Here is a 14,049-nt window from a genome sequence, read left to right as displayed (position 1 = left end):
CACACACACACACATGTTCACAGCTATATGATGACTCTAGTTTCTGAAGTAGTTACTTCTGTTGTCCTATTCTGCAAGTGGTAAATTGAGTCACTTCCCTGCCCAGGGACAGGCAGAGGTGGAGCCAGCATTCACATCCAGAGCACTTGTCCTGGCACTAAGTGTGAGTGTTGTGTGAGTGAAGTAACAGTGGGGTATGACTCCAGCTCAGAACCCTGTGCTGCAACTCTTGTGCGCAGGTAGGCGTCACTTTACAACGATCACGAGGGCTAAGGAGAGACAAATGAGACCTGGTCTCCCCTGAGGAATCACACAGTTCAGTGGGAGCTGAGCACTGGCCACATGGGTCAAAGTACTGGACTTCAGCAGAAGCCAAGGAAGGAGCTGTTGTCAAAACCCCTGCAGTAGAAGTGGAGCCCAGAGGAAAGATGGCCCTTGAGGAGGAGCTTGGAGAATTCCTGGATGTTCACTAGGGTGTTGGGGCTCTCAGCGGTCAGAGAAACCTGACAGGGAAGGGCTGTGAGGCACCAAACTGCTGAGGGGGCCAGGGGCTGAGTTTGATGGTCATCTGGGCTGCGCTGGGAGCCCTGACAGCGGCTAATGGGGGACAAGACAGGTCCAGTCTAGAGAGAACTGTGTGTGGTGGGGTCAGGAAGCTTGGGAGCAGTATGGCCCTGTGGAAGGCCTCCCTTCTACCTTACCTTCTCTACCTTCTCTTGCCACCCAGCCTGACCTCTCTGCCAGGGAGGCTGTGTGGCTGACTTGGTTTTATCCCCAGCCCTCCTAGGATTGTTCCAAAGGCAGTTCAGTGGCTGCTTTCCTTCTGGATCTGGAGTCACATTGCCCAAATTTGAATCCCAGCTCTGCCACTTGTTGCCCTGTGATTTGCTGGGAAAATGAGTTAACTTCTCTCTAGGTATTTAAGTCTGCAAGTATTGCATTCTGGGCCTCTCCCCTCCTGCAGTCTGTGCTGGACAAATGGTAGCTACAAGTGTGTGTCTGGGGAAGGCAGAAGTGTGTTGTCCTGGTGAAGGTTGTGTGACAGGGTGAGCTTAAGAAGGATGCAAACAAGGTGTGTTGCCTCACACCTGTAATCCTAGTGACGTGGGTGGTGAGATCAGAACTGTGGTGGGAAGCCAGCCTGGACAAAAAAGTCCTTGAGACCCCCATCGCAACCAACTAAAAGGCTGGGTATATGTCTGCCATCCCAGCAATGCACCAATGGATAAATAGGATTGCGGTCTAGACAAAAAGTAAGACCCTATTCAAAATGTGGTAAAAGCAAAAAGTGCTGGGGGACATAGCTCAAGAGGTAGACTGCCTAGCAAATGCAAGACCTTGAATTCAAACCCCAGTAACACACACACACACACACACACACACACACACACACACACACACACACACACACACACACACACACACACACACACACACACACACACACACACACAGTATTACACTCTGCAATGACCTTGACCTTGAAGTCTTAGCAGAGGCCATATGCACTACCCACAGGCCCTTCTTGAGATTTGTTGAAGGCTGCTTTATGGTCCTCTTCATGCCTTTCGGTAACCTGGCCCCTCAAAGACCCCTCAGCCACTGTGGCTGAGAGGAGATGTGGCTGAGTGTGAATTCAGGTGGTGCGCACAAGTAGTGTGCATTCTGTACTGACAGGACAGTAGAGCCAAGGTCTCTCAAGCCGAGTTTTTGTATGTCTGGGGAAGGCAGAATTCCCGGAGGGTGTGTCCTATGTTTTCATGCCCGGGAATTACCAAATGCACGTAGCAGGTTCGATAGTTTTGTTTGGAGTAATTATCCTTTGAGAGTGCTGTCTGGGGTTGCTGGTTGTTTATTCTGACATTGGGGCAGATGTAATTGCTTTGACTTACAAACATTAATTATTGCAGTCATTGGAAACTGTGAGAGGTGCTTGCCACCTACTCGATGATTTGCTTTCTTCCCCAATGCTTTGAAGGAAAACGGCAGGGTGGCCAGGAGCTGCAGCAGGGCTGGGAGGAGGGAACTGGTGAAGCTTTCTGGAACCATGCAGGCGAATAACTTCATGCTTCCTTTGTCTTCACAGCCATCACTACCAGTCCTCCAATCCTGGCAGCCACCACTTCTTCCCTAGATGACCACAGTAGCCACCTCCAGGCTGCTGGCTTTCCCTCATTCTGTGTACTGTCACCACGCAGCTCTCTCTGTTCCCTGGCTTAATGTCTTTCTTTGGCCTCCCTTCCCACTGAGAATAGCACCCGTACTCCTTGCCCAGCTCAGGGACTTCAGGACTCAAGTGCCGCTCCAGCCTCCCTGGCTTTTCCTCCTCTCGCCTCTGCCTGGGGTGATGTTGGTGGTGCCTCATCCTGAGCACCTCTGCTGCTTCCGAATAGGAACTGCATGCTAATAGGCCCTCAGATGGTTTGTTGCGCCCAGGCCCCATGGAAATGGTACATCATCATTGCCTTCTTCAGGTCCAGCTTCCATTGTCACCTCCCAGAAAAGCCACCTGAACCCCCACTTCGTGAAACAACTCCACCCCAGACCTTGCTTTACCTGTACCCTCTGCACTGTTATCTGAAATCCCTACTTAACTGTGAGTGTCACCTCTGTGACGTTCTGCCCTCCCATTCCGGTTGTCCAGCAGCGCGTTACCGTGTCGTGTGGCAGGTGGCAGAGCAGCATTTGTTGAGGGTTCAGTGCTTTCTTTTTTTTTTTTTTTATTGTAAAGCTACTATACAGAGGGTTACAGTTACATGAGTGAGGTTATGAGTACACTTCCTCTTGAACATTGTTACCCCCTCCATTGTTTTTCCCCTACCATCCCCTCCCTCCCTCCCTTCCCCGAGGTTCTTTTTTTTTTTTTTATTGTGATTAAATGATTACATAATTTCAAAGTCACAAGTTCATTCTAACTTCCCTGGAGCAAATTGTCTACCACAGTCTGTAATATATAACAGTGTTCACATGTTATATACCATATTTGTGATCAGCAGCATGGGGATATTTAGTAGTGGTTCAACCAGATGAGCGGGAGTTCTTTGTTTCTTAAGTCCTGTTAGTTTTGTCGTATCACCTAACCTTTTGGATTTAGCATCCACTTATCAGGGAGACCATGTACCGTTTGTCTCTTCGTTCTTGGCTTACCTCGCTCAACATGATTCCTTCTAGCTCCATCCATTTCCCTGCAAATGCCATTATTTTGTCATTTCTAATGGCTGCATAATATTCCATTGTGTATAGATACCACAATTTTTGGATCCATTCATCTGTGGTGGGGCACCTAGGTTGTTTCCATACCCTAGCTATTGTGAACAGTGCTGCAATAAACATGGAGGTGCACGTGTCCTTGTATATTGGTTCCTGTTGTTCAGGGTAGATGCCTAGAAGTGGTATGACTGGGTCGTAAGGGAGGTCAATCTTTAGCTTTCTAAGGACCCTCCAGACTGCTTTCCAAAGTGGTTGTATAAGTGTACATTCCCACCAGCAGTGTAATAGGGTTCCTCTTTGTCCACATCCCCTCCAGCATTTGTGGTTGGCTGATTTGTAGATGTGGGACATTCTGACTGGGGTAAGGTGGTATCTCAGGGTTGTCTTTATTTGCATTTCCTTCACCACCAGGGATGATGAACATTTCCTCATGTGCTTCTTTGCCATTTTTATTTCTTCATTTGAGAAGTCCCTCTTTAGTTCCCTTGCCCATTTAGTAATTGGTTTGTTAGGTTTGGGAGGGATTAGTTTCTTGAGTTCCCTGTATATACAGGATGTTAACCCCTTGTCTGATATATTGCTGGTAAATATTTTTTCCCAATTAGTTGGTTGTCTTTCTAGCTTAGTTGCGATAGATTTAGCTGTGCAGAAGCCTTTTATTTTAAGGTAGTCCCATTTGTCGAGTCTCTCTCCAACTTGTTGTGACCCTGGGACTCTGTTCAGGAAGTTCCTTCCTGTGCCTATTAGTTCAAGTGTCTCTCCTACTCTGTCCTGTAGTAGTTTCAGAGATTCAGGTTTAATGTTAAGGTCTTTAATCCATTTTGAGTTGATGTTGGTGCATGGTGATAGGCTGGGGTCCACTTTTAGTTTTCTGCATGTGGCTGCCCAGTTTTCCCAGCACCAGCGGTTGAAGAGGCTGTGTTTCTTCCATTGTATGTCTTTGGCTCCTTTGTCGAATATCAGCTGGCTGTAGGCCTGTGGATTTATATCTGGATCTTCTATTCTGTTCCATTGGTCTTCGGGTCTGTTTTTGTGCCAGTACCATGCTGTCTTTGTGATTATAGCTCTGTAGTAGAGTTTGAAGTTCGGCATGGATAGCCCTCCCATATTGTCTTTATCCCCTAGAATTGTTTTGGCTATTCTAGGTCTTTTGTTGTTCCATATAAATTTTTGGACTGTTTTCTGTATTTCAGTGATGTACGTCATTGGGATTTTAATAGGAATTGCATTGAATTTGTATATTAGTTTTGGAAGTATCACCATCTTTACTATATTAAGTCGGCCTATCCAGGAGCATGGGAGGTCTTTCCATTTCCTAGTGTCTTCTGCAATTTCTTTCTTTAACTTTTTATAGTTCTCATTAAATAGTTCTTTTACATCTTTGGTTAGGTTAATTCCTAAATATTTTATTTTTTGGGAGGTTATTGTGAATGGGGTTGCTCCCTTTATTTCCCTCTCTTCCTGTGCGTTATCAGTGTATAGGAAGGCAACTGATTTTTGTGGGTTTATTTTGTATCCTGCTATTTTGCCGAAGTGACTTATGATTTCTAAAAGTTTGGGGATGGAGTTTTTGGGATCGTGGAGGTATAGTATCATGTCGTCTGCAAAAAGGGATAATTTAACTTCTTCTTTCCCTATGCGGATCCCTTTAATGTCTTTTTCTTGCCTTATTGCCCTGGCTAAAGGTTCTAGGACTATGTTGAAGAGGAGTGGAGACAGTGGACATCCTTGCCTTGTTCCTGTTTTTAGGAGGATTGGTTGTAGCTTTTCCCCATTAAGTATGATATTGGCTATTGGTCTGTCATAAATGGCTTTTATTGTTTTTAGAAATGTTCCTTCTATTCCTATTTTCTCCAGAGCTTTTAGCATGAATGAATGTTGAATTTTATCAAAGGCCTTTTCTGCATCTGTGGCGATAATCATGTGATTCTTGACCTTGGCTCTGTTGATATGCTGGATTACATTTATTGACTTACGTGTGTTAAACCATCCCTGTGTCTCTGGGATGAAGCCTACCTGATCATAGTGTATTATTTTTTTTTATGTGTTTCTGGATTCTGTTAGCTAGAATCTTGTTAAGGATCTTTGCATCTGTGTTCATCAAGGAGATTGGCCTGTAATTCTCCTTTTTGGTTGGGTCTTTGCCTGGTTTGGGGATGAGTGTGATATTGGCTTCGTAGAATGAGTTTGGGATAGCTCCCTCCTTCTCTGTTTCTCTGAAGAGCTTGAGGAGTATGGGTATTAGTTCTTCTTTAAAGGTCTTATAGAATTCTGCTGTGAATCCATCTGGTCCTGGGCTTTTTTTTGTTGGAAGACTTTTGATAGCTTCCTGTATCTCATTATAGGATATTGGCTTATTTAATTGGTTAACTTCTTCTTTGCTCAGTTTGGGTAACTTGTATTTCTCTAAAAATGCATCCATTTCCGCCAGATTTTCTTCCTTTAGAGAGTATAGCTTTTGAAAGTAGTCTGTTAGAATTGTTTGGATATCTTGGGTACGTGTTGTGATGTTTCCGGTGGCATCCCTAATCCTATTAATATGGGTTTCCTCTCTTCTTTTTTTAATTAATCTTGCCAACGGGCCATCAATTTTGTTTATTTTTTCAAAGAACCAGCTTTTTGTTTGGTTTATTTTGGTTATGGTTTTCTGATTTTCTAATTGGTTAATCTCTGCTCTCAATTTGGTTATCTGGCTTCGTCTAGTAGCTTTAGGTCCCATTTTTTCTTGTTTTTCTAGCTGTTTTAGTTGCAACATGAGATTATTTACTTGGTCTGTCTCCATTCTCTTGATGTGGGCACTGAGGGCAATAAATTTGCCCCTCAGGACTGCTTTTGCTGTGTCCCACAAGTTTCTTTGTGAGGTGTTTTCATTTTCATTGAGTTCTAGGAAATGCTTTATTTCTTCTCTGATCTCTTCTGTTACCCAGGCCTTGTTAAGGAGTGTGCTGTTCAATTTCCATGTATTAGAGAAATTTTTGCCGTATGCTTTGTTATTGAGAGCTAGCTTGATTCCACTGTGGTCAGATAGGATACAGGGGATTATGTCGATCCCTTTGTATTTGCTTAAGTTCCTTGAATGAACTATGATATGGTCTATTTTGGAGAAAGTTCCATGAGCTGCTGAGAAGAATGTGTACTGTGTTGTTTTAGGGTGAAATACTCGGTAGATGTCAGTTAATTCCGCTTGAAGTATGGCCTCACTTAATTCGGTAGCTTCTTTGCCAATCCTCTGGTTGGTAGACCTGTCCTTTGGTGAGAGTGGCGTGTTAAAGTCTCCTAGTATTATCGTATTGGGATCTATTTTATTCTGTAAGTTTGAGAGCATTTGTTTAACATATCTGGGTGCACCGATATTTGGGGCATATAAGTTGATGATGGTTATATCCTCCTCTTGGATTGTTCCCTTTATTAATATGTAGTGTCCGTCCTTGTCTTTCTGTACTGATTTTAATGAAAAGTTTATTTTGTCAGATATCAGGATAGCTACACCTGCTTTCTTATTGGGGGCATTTGATTGGTAGATCCTTTTCCACCCCTTCACTCTGAGTTTGTTTGTATGTTTGGCTGAGAGGTGGGTCTCCTGAAGGCAACAGATGGATGGGTCTTGTTTTCTGATCCAGTCCTCAGTTCGTTTTCTTTTAATTGGCGAATTCAGCCCATTTATATTAAGAGAAAGTATAGAGAGATGCATTGTTGTCCCTGCCATTCCGTTTTCCTAAGTTTTTCTTCTTTCCTTTCCTCCTGTGCTTGCTCAGTTAGACTTTGAGTAATGCCTGTTTGGGGCAGGTCCCAGTTCCTGGTTGCTTTCTTCAGGTTGTGTCCCCCCTCTTAGAATTCTTTGTAATGCTGGCTTAATGTTTATGTATTCATTTAGTTTTTCTTTGCTATTAAAAGTTTTCAGTTCTCCATCGAATGTGAATGCTAGCTTTGCCGGGTATATCAGTCTGGGTTGGCAGTTATTGGCTCTCAGGGCTTGTATGGTGCTTTCCCAGGCTTTTCTTGCATTCATTGTTTGTGTGGAGAGATCTGCAGTGATTCTAATTTTTTTCCCGTTGTAGTATAGCTCCTTCTTCATTTTTGCTGCATGCAGGATTGTTTCCTTATTATTCAGATCCATCATTTTTACTATAATGTGTCTAGAAGTGTTTCTCCTGGGATCTTGCTTGTTGGGTGTTCGATAAGCTTTTGTGATGTAGTTAAGATGGTCGTTTTTGAGGTGGGGAAAATTTTCATTGACTATCTTGTTAAATAGGTGTTGCATTCCCTTGCTCTGGAATTCCTCACCTTCGTCCACTCCGATTATGCGAAGGTTAAATTTTTTAGCATTATCTGCTTGCTCTTGAATTTCCCTTTGGTTTAATTTGAGTGATTTTTCCATATCTGTCACTTTTTGGTCCAGTTGGTGTATTCTGTCTTCTGTATCTGACACTCTACCTTCCATTTCATTCACTCTGTTGACCGTGGCTTCTATTGTGGTTTGCATGGTGGAAATGGATCCCTTTATGGATTCAATGTTGGTTCTCAGAGTACTGATCTCACCTCTCAATGAGGTGAGATCAGTATGCATTACCTCTAATTTGGCGTTTATCTCACTTCTTACTGAGGTTTGTGCAGCTTCTATTTTTGCATCCAACTTTTGTTTGATATCCTGTATATCTTTTGATAGTTCATCCTTGTGCTCTTTCAATTTCTGATCCATTTCTCGCTTTATTTCTTGAGTCATTGCCTCCAGCAACCCTTGGATGTAGTTTTTGTCTTCCATTCCTGCTTTGCTCCCACTGGGGCTCTCCCCTGCGTGGCTGCTGGCTTTTGAGGTGAGCTTGCTGTCCTGGGTAGTGGTAAACCTTGTGATTTTTCTCTGTGATTTTCGCATGGGGGTTCAGGAGACTGCTCTTCAATCTTGTTTTGGTGTGTCTGTCTTTGCTTGGTTGCTGATTCTGTATTGGTGGAGAGAGTCTGTGCCTGATCTGGATTCTGTTGGGAGCCTATTTCCAGCTGCTATTCTGACTTACTTAGGATTCTCAGCTCTCTGCTGTAGCAATTCCCGCCTTTGGAAGGGTTGAGCAGCCTAGACTGCTTGTGTTTGCTCCTGCGGGTGCTCTTGGGAAGATCAGATGCTCTGGATGCACTCTCCCAAATACTGGAGTCTGCTATGGGCTCCTGATGTGTTTTTGTTTGTTTGTTTTGGGCTGGTTGTGGGCTTGAACTCTAGGTTTGGGTGCTGTCCCTCAGCTCTTCAGCTCAAGGCTGGCACCCTACCATTTGAGCCACAGCCCCACTTCTGACCCTTTTTGCTTTGTTCAGGCGCCGGTCCCCGGGCCTGGTTCCGGCCCCAGCCTGGAGCGCGCTCGTTAGGCCTGTGCTAATGTGTATACCACCTAGGTTATGCAGCCTGGAGGACACAGTTCAAATTTCTTCTACTGTTGGTAGTCTTGACCCAGGGGCGCTGTTCCTGGCTTGAGCATTTAAGCTCCCTTCCAGGGGCGCTCTTGCTCTGGCCTGGCCAGCAGAGTGTGCTCCACCGGCTGGTGGAGCTCTCGAACAGTTCCCAGTTTTAGTGGGTCCTGTAGTCCGGGTGTTGGGGTAGGGAGTCTAGGTCAGGGTCTGGGGATTCCCTCCAGCTCTGGTCTCCCTTGATGGATTCACTGTCCCCTGTTGGGTACTCACCCTGTAGGTTGTCAGTTGTTGTTGCAATCCGAGTTCAGTTGGGGTGGTTGCGGGCTGGGTTGGGCGGCCCCCCGCCGGGTAGTTGCGATTGGGCGGGTGGTCTGCCGACAGGTCCGAGCTGCTGGTGCCAGGCGGCTTTGGCGTGATGGAGCCTCTCCGCTCCGGTGGAGAGTGAGGGGTGGGGGTAGGATCCTCGTGGAGACTCCCGGCTGGTAGGTTTCTCTGTTCCTGGCGATCCGCTGTTCTGCAATCCGGTACCTGGTGATCTGCAAGCAGCCCCCTGTGTCTCTGTGGCTCCGGCAGCCCCCGCCGGGCCGGCTGGCCGGCGGCTTGGCGCACTGCCGCGCGGCCAGTAAAGGTTGGGGGAGGGGTCTTCGCTCTTCTCTGTTCTGAAATTCTTCTTTTCCTCTCTTTCTTTTTTTGTTATTTTCCACCTCTGGTTTTTCTCTGAGTGTTCGTCTTTTTGTTGTTGTCGGTCTCTTGGGGAGATTAAACGTTGGAACTCGAACTCTCTTTTTGGTTGGAGAGAGCTGTGGTGTTTCCCTACTGCCCCGTCGCCATCTTGGTCCCCCGACCCGGTTCAGTACTTTCTGCAGCAGTCGTGTGGAGCCCTCTGTCCTCTCTGCCCCGAACTTCTTTAGGCTAAACTGAGAAACCAGCTCCCCAGGGGTCATCTTGATGAGACATCCTAAAATGATTCTTGTTTATGGCTCCCTGAGTCTGAAGTGCTCTAAAATCGGTAACTTTTTTGGGGGAGGGAAATTCTACGCCTGACTCCTTGTGATCAGAAATGGTCAGATCACAGGCTTGCTAAGAATACTGTATGAAATCCCCTCTGGGCTCCGTGGACGAAGTGTGTGTGTGTGCATGTGAATGAACTTGACGTGTAGCATCGAGCCCCACCCCCAGCATTTCAGACAAGGAACATTGAGCCTATACTGGTGATGTGTCTGGTGCTAAGGTGCAAGATCCTTGTTGGGGTGGGGCTTCTCCATTGTCCCCCTCTCTCACACACAGTGAGTTATTTAGGACAACTCCAGTGACTTGTCAGACATCAATAGAAAGGTGTCTTTAATAATCAGAACAGATCTACACAGTGATGGGAACAACAAATTATATGTGGGTTATCTGCCTAAATTAAAGTCCTCTTAGATGGCCAGAAATTAGTTGTTCTGAGTCTGGCAACTTTTTTTCTTTTTGGGCTAGTGACACTCTGAGCTGTAGTTTTTTTAACCTTTTGGATTAGGAGGTACCAGTTAACATTCTGTTTCCATAGTCCGTATCTGAGACAATCATCTCGAGAGAGAGACAAGAGACGTAGGTTCTCAGCTAAGTCAATGGCATTATCCATACCAAAAGCTGTTGTTGCCACTGGAGCCTGTGAGAAGACAGTCAGTGGCCTCGTGGGATGAGTTATTTGGTGAGACCACAGTTGCTGAAAATCATCTGATCATGAAAGTTCACATGTACAGTGACCTCCATACCAGCATATTGATCACGGCAGAGAGCCTGGCATGCACTCACCTAGCTGTTTCTGTGGGTCACTGTGTGTGGTGGGAACAGGGGAGGGGAGAGGGAGGAGGAGGGAAGGAAGGAATGAGGGGAGCTGAGCAGTCAATAAATGAAAAAGGCTTTCTTCAAAACCAGAAGATAGTAAAGGAGCATGAAAGATGTTTCACCCTCAGTAATGGGGTTTATTTCAAGGTTTATGGCTTTCAATTAATTTTTACATTCCTCCTTATACGCATTCTGATTATTTTGCAATGATCCCTTTTATTTTACTTTTTTTGGTAATCATAGTTTTGTAGTTTTAGGCTCTTTTTATTGCAGGCAAAGAAAAACCTGTGTAGCATGTCGAAAGACACTGGGTCCCCTGGGTGGGAAGTGGGGGGATTAGACACGGAGTGTGGAAGAGACGCCTCTTTGCAGCGTAGCTGAGGAGACACCAAGACAGTATCCCCAAAGAGACAGAGGAAAGCGCTGGAGGGCCTTGGGGCCAAGACTTAGGATTTGGCAGTTGTCTTACTGGCGGCCTTGGTCTTGGGACCCTGCTCAGAGACCTTGGCTGTGTATCCCCTCCCCATACATTGGGGAGAAGATTGCCAGTGACTGCAGCTTTGTGTGGAGGGGGTATGGGCAGATGAGCACCCATGTGCCTCAGCGATGTGACGTGAGACATCTAAGCTGTGTGGTGACCACTCGGTGCTTGGATGCTCCTTCGTCCCCTGGCATGACCCTCAGCCAGTATACCTGAGGAATGGACTCAGGAGGCGGCTGGGTCCTGTGAAGCTCCATTGCGCAGCTCTGTGAAAGGTAGATGTGGAGGTGGTCGGCTGCCTCTTTCCTTTTGATGGTTTTGGGGATTGAACTCAAAGTCTCCAATATGTTAGGCATGTGCTCTACCTCATGAGTTGTGTTTCTAGTGGCACCCTTTCCTTACCCTTTGGGGTAGGGTCTTGCTAAGTTGGCCAGGTCTGACCTTGAACGCACAATCCTGTGAGTGTCTAAGTCACAAGTCGCTGAGATGACAGGCATGGACCTCCCCACCCGCTTGCTCAGTTTCCTCTTCCGTAAGATGGGAGTGTATGAATTCCTGAGGGGGTTTAGTGCAATGATGTATAAACACTGGGCACAAGCCTTGACAAGTGACGCTTAGTACACAAAGCAATTGGTGAAATAGTGAGTATTTTCCAGGGTGAATATTAAGCACAATGCTTAGTACGTACTTCTGTGAATGGAGGGAGCAGACACAGGGGTGGATACAGGCAGTTCAAGCACAGCGTGCGTCAGCATTCTGGGTTTGTCGGACTAGTTGAGCTTACCTCCATCTTGAAAGGATAGTGCCTGAAAGTATTCTACAAACATGCCCTTGGTGATGCCTTTCCCATGATCTCTGAAAACAAGAGTATGTTAATATTTCTATCATGAAAATTGTGTTTTTCTTTACACAGATTCCCTTCCCTACTTTCGGTTCAAGTTCTCAGTTTTTAAATCTGCTTTTCATTCTTGTACCTGCAGAGAAAACGAGGTGCTCAAAGTCCAGCTGAAGAAATACGTTGGAGCTGTCCAGATGCTGAAAAGAGAAGGCCAAACAGCTGAAGGTGAGAGGGAGCCAGAGCTGGGGAGGGGTGGCAACATTTCCATTGAGCCCTGGGCCTGGCCGCAGTGGACACTCAGTATATCATGGGTAGTCCTGCTCCTGACTAGCACCTGTCCAGAAGAAGGAGTCTGGTGCTGCCCAGGATTCTTGCTAAGTGAAAGAAAGCAGCAGAATGTTAGATGTCTAGGAGTTTGTACACTCAGGCACGGTTTGATCCAGCAGCTCAAACATTATTACCAAGGGTTGACTTCTTTCATTCCTCAGCTCTGTCTCTCCCCAGCATTGGCAGTGACATGCTTGCAGTTGTTTAACCATCAGCCCTTTGAGCTGAAAGGCTCCAAGTATGCTGATTTCAGGGTGTAGACGCTTCTGCTAGGGCAGATTTATAGTTATTAACACCAGGTCATGGTGGAGTTAGGGAGGGATATGCCCCGATTCCCTGGCACCTCCATGTGCCAGCTCATTTTCAACCATGTGTTCTCGCTGCAGGGTTAGTGTTCCCAACAACCCCAGTGAAGGGAGAGCCTTTCTTCTCCACCAGTTCTTCCTGAACCCCACCATCTCCTTCCCCACAGAGCAGTGGTTCTTAGCGTAGACACTTTCAAAACTTCCCTAGACTCATGGAAGAGGCAAGGCAGAAATGATACACTTTACAGTACAGTAGCTTGAGAAGGAGAGTGTATTCCTGCAATCCCAGTCCCTTAGGCTGAGAACAGGAGGATGGTAGTTCAAGGGATGGGCAGAAAAGTCTGTGAGACTTTGTCTCAATGAAGTCATCAAGACAACTTGATGGTGCATGGCTGCGACCCCAGCTATGACAGGAAACCTAAAATAGGCAAATTCTGGTCTAAGCATGTACCTGAGCAGGAAGTGAAGAGCCTGTTTCAAAAATAACCAGTTCAAAAAGGTGGTTTTGGAGACAGGGCTCAAGAGGTTGAACACCTGCCTAGCCACCATAGGGACCTGAGTTCAAAACCCAGTACCACATACCAAAAAGAAAACCCCAGCAATAGAGGCCTCTTTGACACTTTTCTGTGGAAACAGGCAGTGTAGTCCAAGGCTGGATGAGAATCGTGTGGCCACTAGGGGCTCACACTGCTTCTCTCAGCCCTGTTATTCTCTGTGTGTCTTTTAGCCTTCATGTGCTTGTCTCATGTTACCTGCGTGATGCTAGTGCTCTGCCATCACATCTGTATTTCCAGTAGCAAGAAGTAGGAAGAGCTGAGTGCATTTCACAGCTGAATTAGCTGAGGGTTTGAAACTTTCTTTAAGGGGACTAAGCTTCCTTGAAGGAGACTTTCAGAGTCTTCTTCCCCATGACTTCTTATTGCTACTTGCCCCAATTACAAAGCAGGCCTGGAAAGTGTCATCGGTATCTAAGGAAGGACAGTGTATGATTCGGTGTTGGTGGCCAGCAGTCCCTGCCTCTGGTTTTAGGGGTGGTGGTAAGGGTAGTGGAAATCATGTGGGAAGAGGAAGCATTGCTGAAGGCACCCCCGCCCCCCAGTCCCAAGCCCCTCTGTGTGCCGTCACCAAAGGTCATGGTTACAGGAGGATCTAGTTCCTGGCTCTGGACAAGACATGGCCCACATGTCTGGTGATCACTGGGAAGAGTAAGGTTGTGTTTGCTCAACCCAGTTCCATCCCCAGCAGGACACTCCTTTTCCTAAACTCTGGCAGAAGCAATCACCTGCAAATACCCAGTATCGATTCACTCCACTTGGTTCATTTCCTTTTTATTGTTTGCTGGGAAACAAAGGCCCAGGAACAGAACGGGAGCATGGGAGCATCCGGAGTGCGGCAGCTCCCTCCTCCCAGGTGGAGGCCAGCCGTGTATTTATCCTTGTCTTCCCGAAGGCTCAGCGTTGTGATTATCGCCGTGGGGTTTGTCAATCAGCCTCTCCACTGGTTCCCAGCTCCCCTCCTTCCTGGGAGCTGACAGGTGGCTTGTTTTGTTAAATGCCACTTTGGTTTTGGAAAGTGCTCTGTTTTAAGTTTCTAATTACAGCTTTCCTAAGGCAACTGGTCATTTTGCTTTGCTTGAGTGGTTAATGATGGCTTGTACCTCAGCC

The 14,049-nt window shown here is 46.3% G+C and overlaps 1 protein-coding gene across 3 annotated transcripts in view; it reads left to right on the top strand.

Moving 5' to 3' along the window:
* Positions 1–14,049, top strand: part of Snx29 (sorting nexin 29) — a 232,860-nt gene that overhangs the window by 103,752 nt on the left and 115,059 nt on the right. For all 3 annotated transcript variants that reach the window (XM_042698295.1, XM_042698296.1, XM_042698294.1), the window contains exon 14: positions 11,896–11,978. In XM_042698295.1, coding sequence (XP_042554229.1) covers positions 11,896–11,978 — 83 coding nt within the window. The remainder of the gene's footprint in view (positions 1–11,895; positions 11,979–14,049) is intronic.

The sequence above is a fragment of the Dipodomys spectabilis genome, unplaced genomic scaffold, assembly GCF_019054845.1.
Source record: "Dipodomys spectabilis isolate Male_0828 unplaced genomic scaffold, ASM1905484v1 ptg000231l, whole genome shotgun sequence".
Taxonomy (NCBI): Eukaryota; Metazoa; Chordata; class Mammalia; order Rodentia; family Heteromyidae; genus Dipodomys; species Dipodomys spectabilis.
Note: the sequence above shows the minus strand (reverse complement) of the source record. Positions and strands in the feature narration are given on the sequence as shown.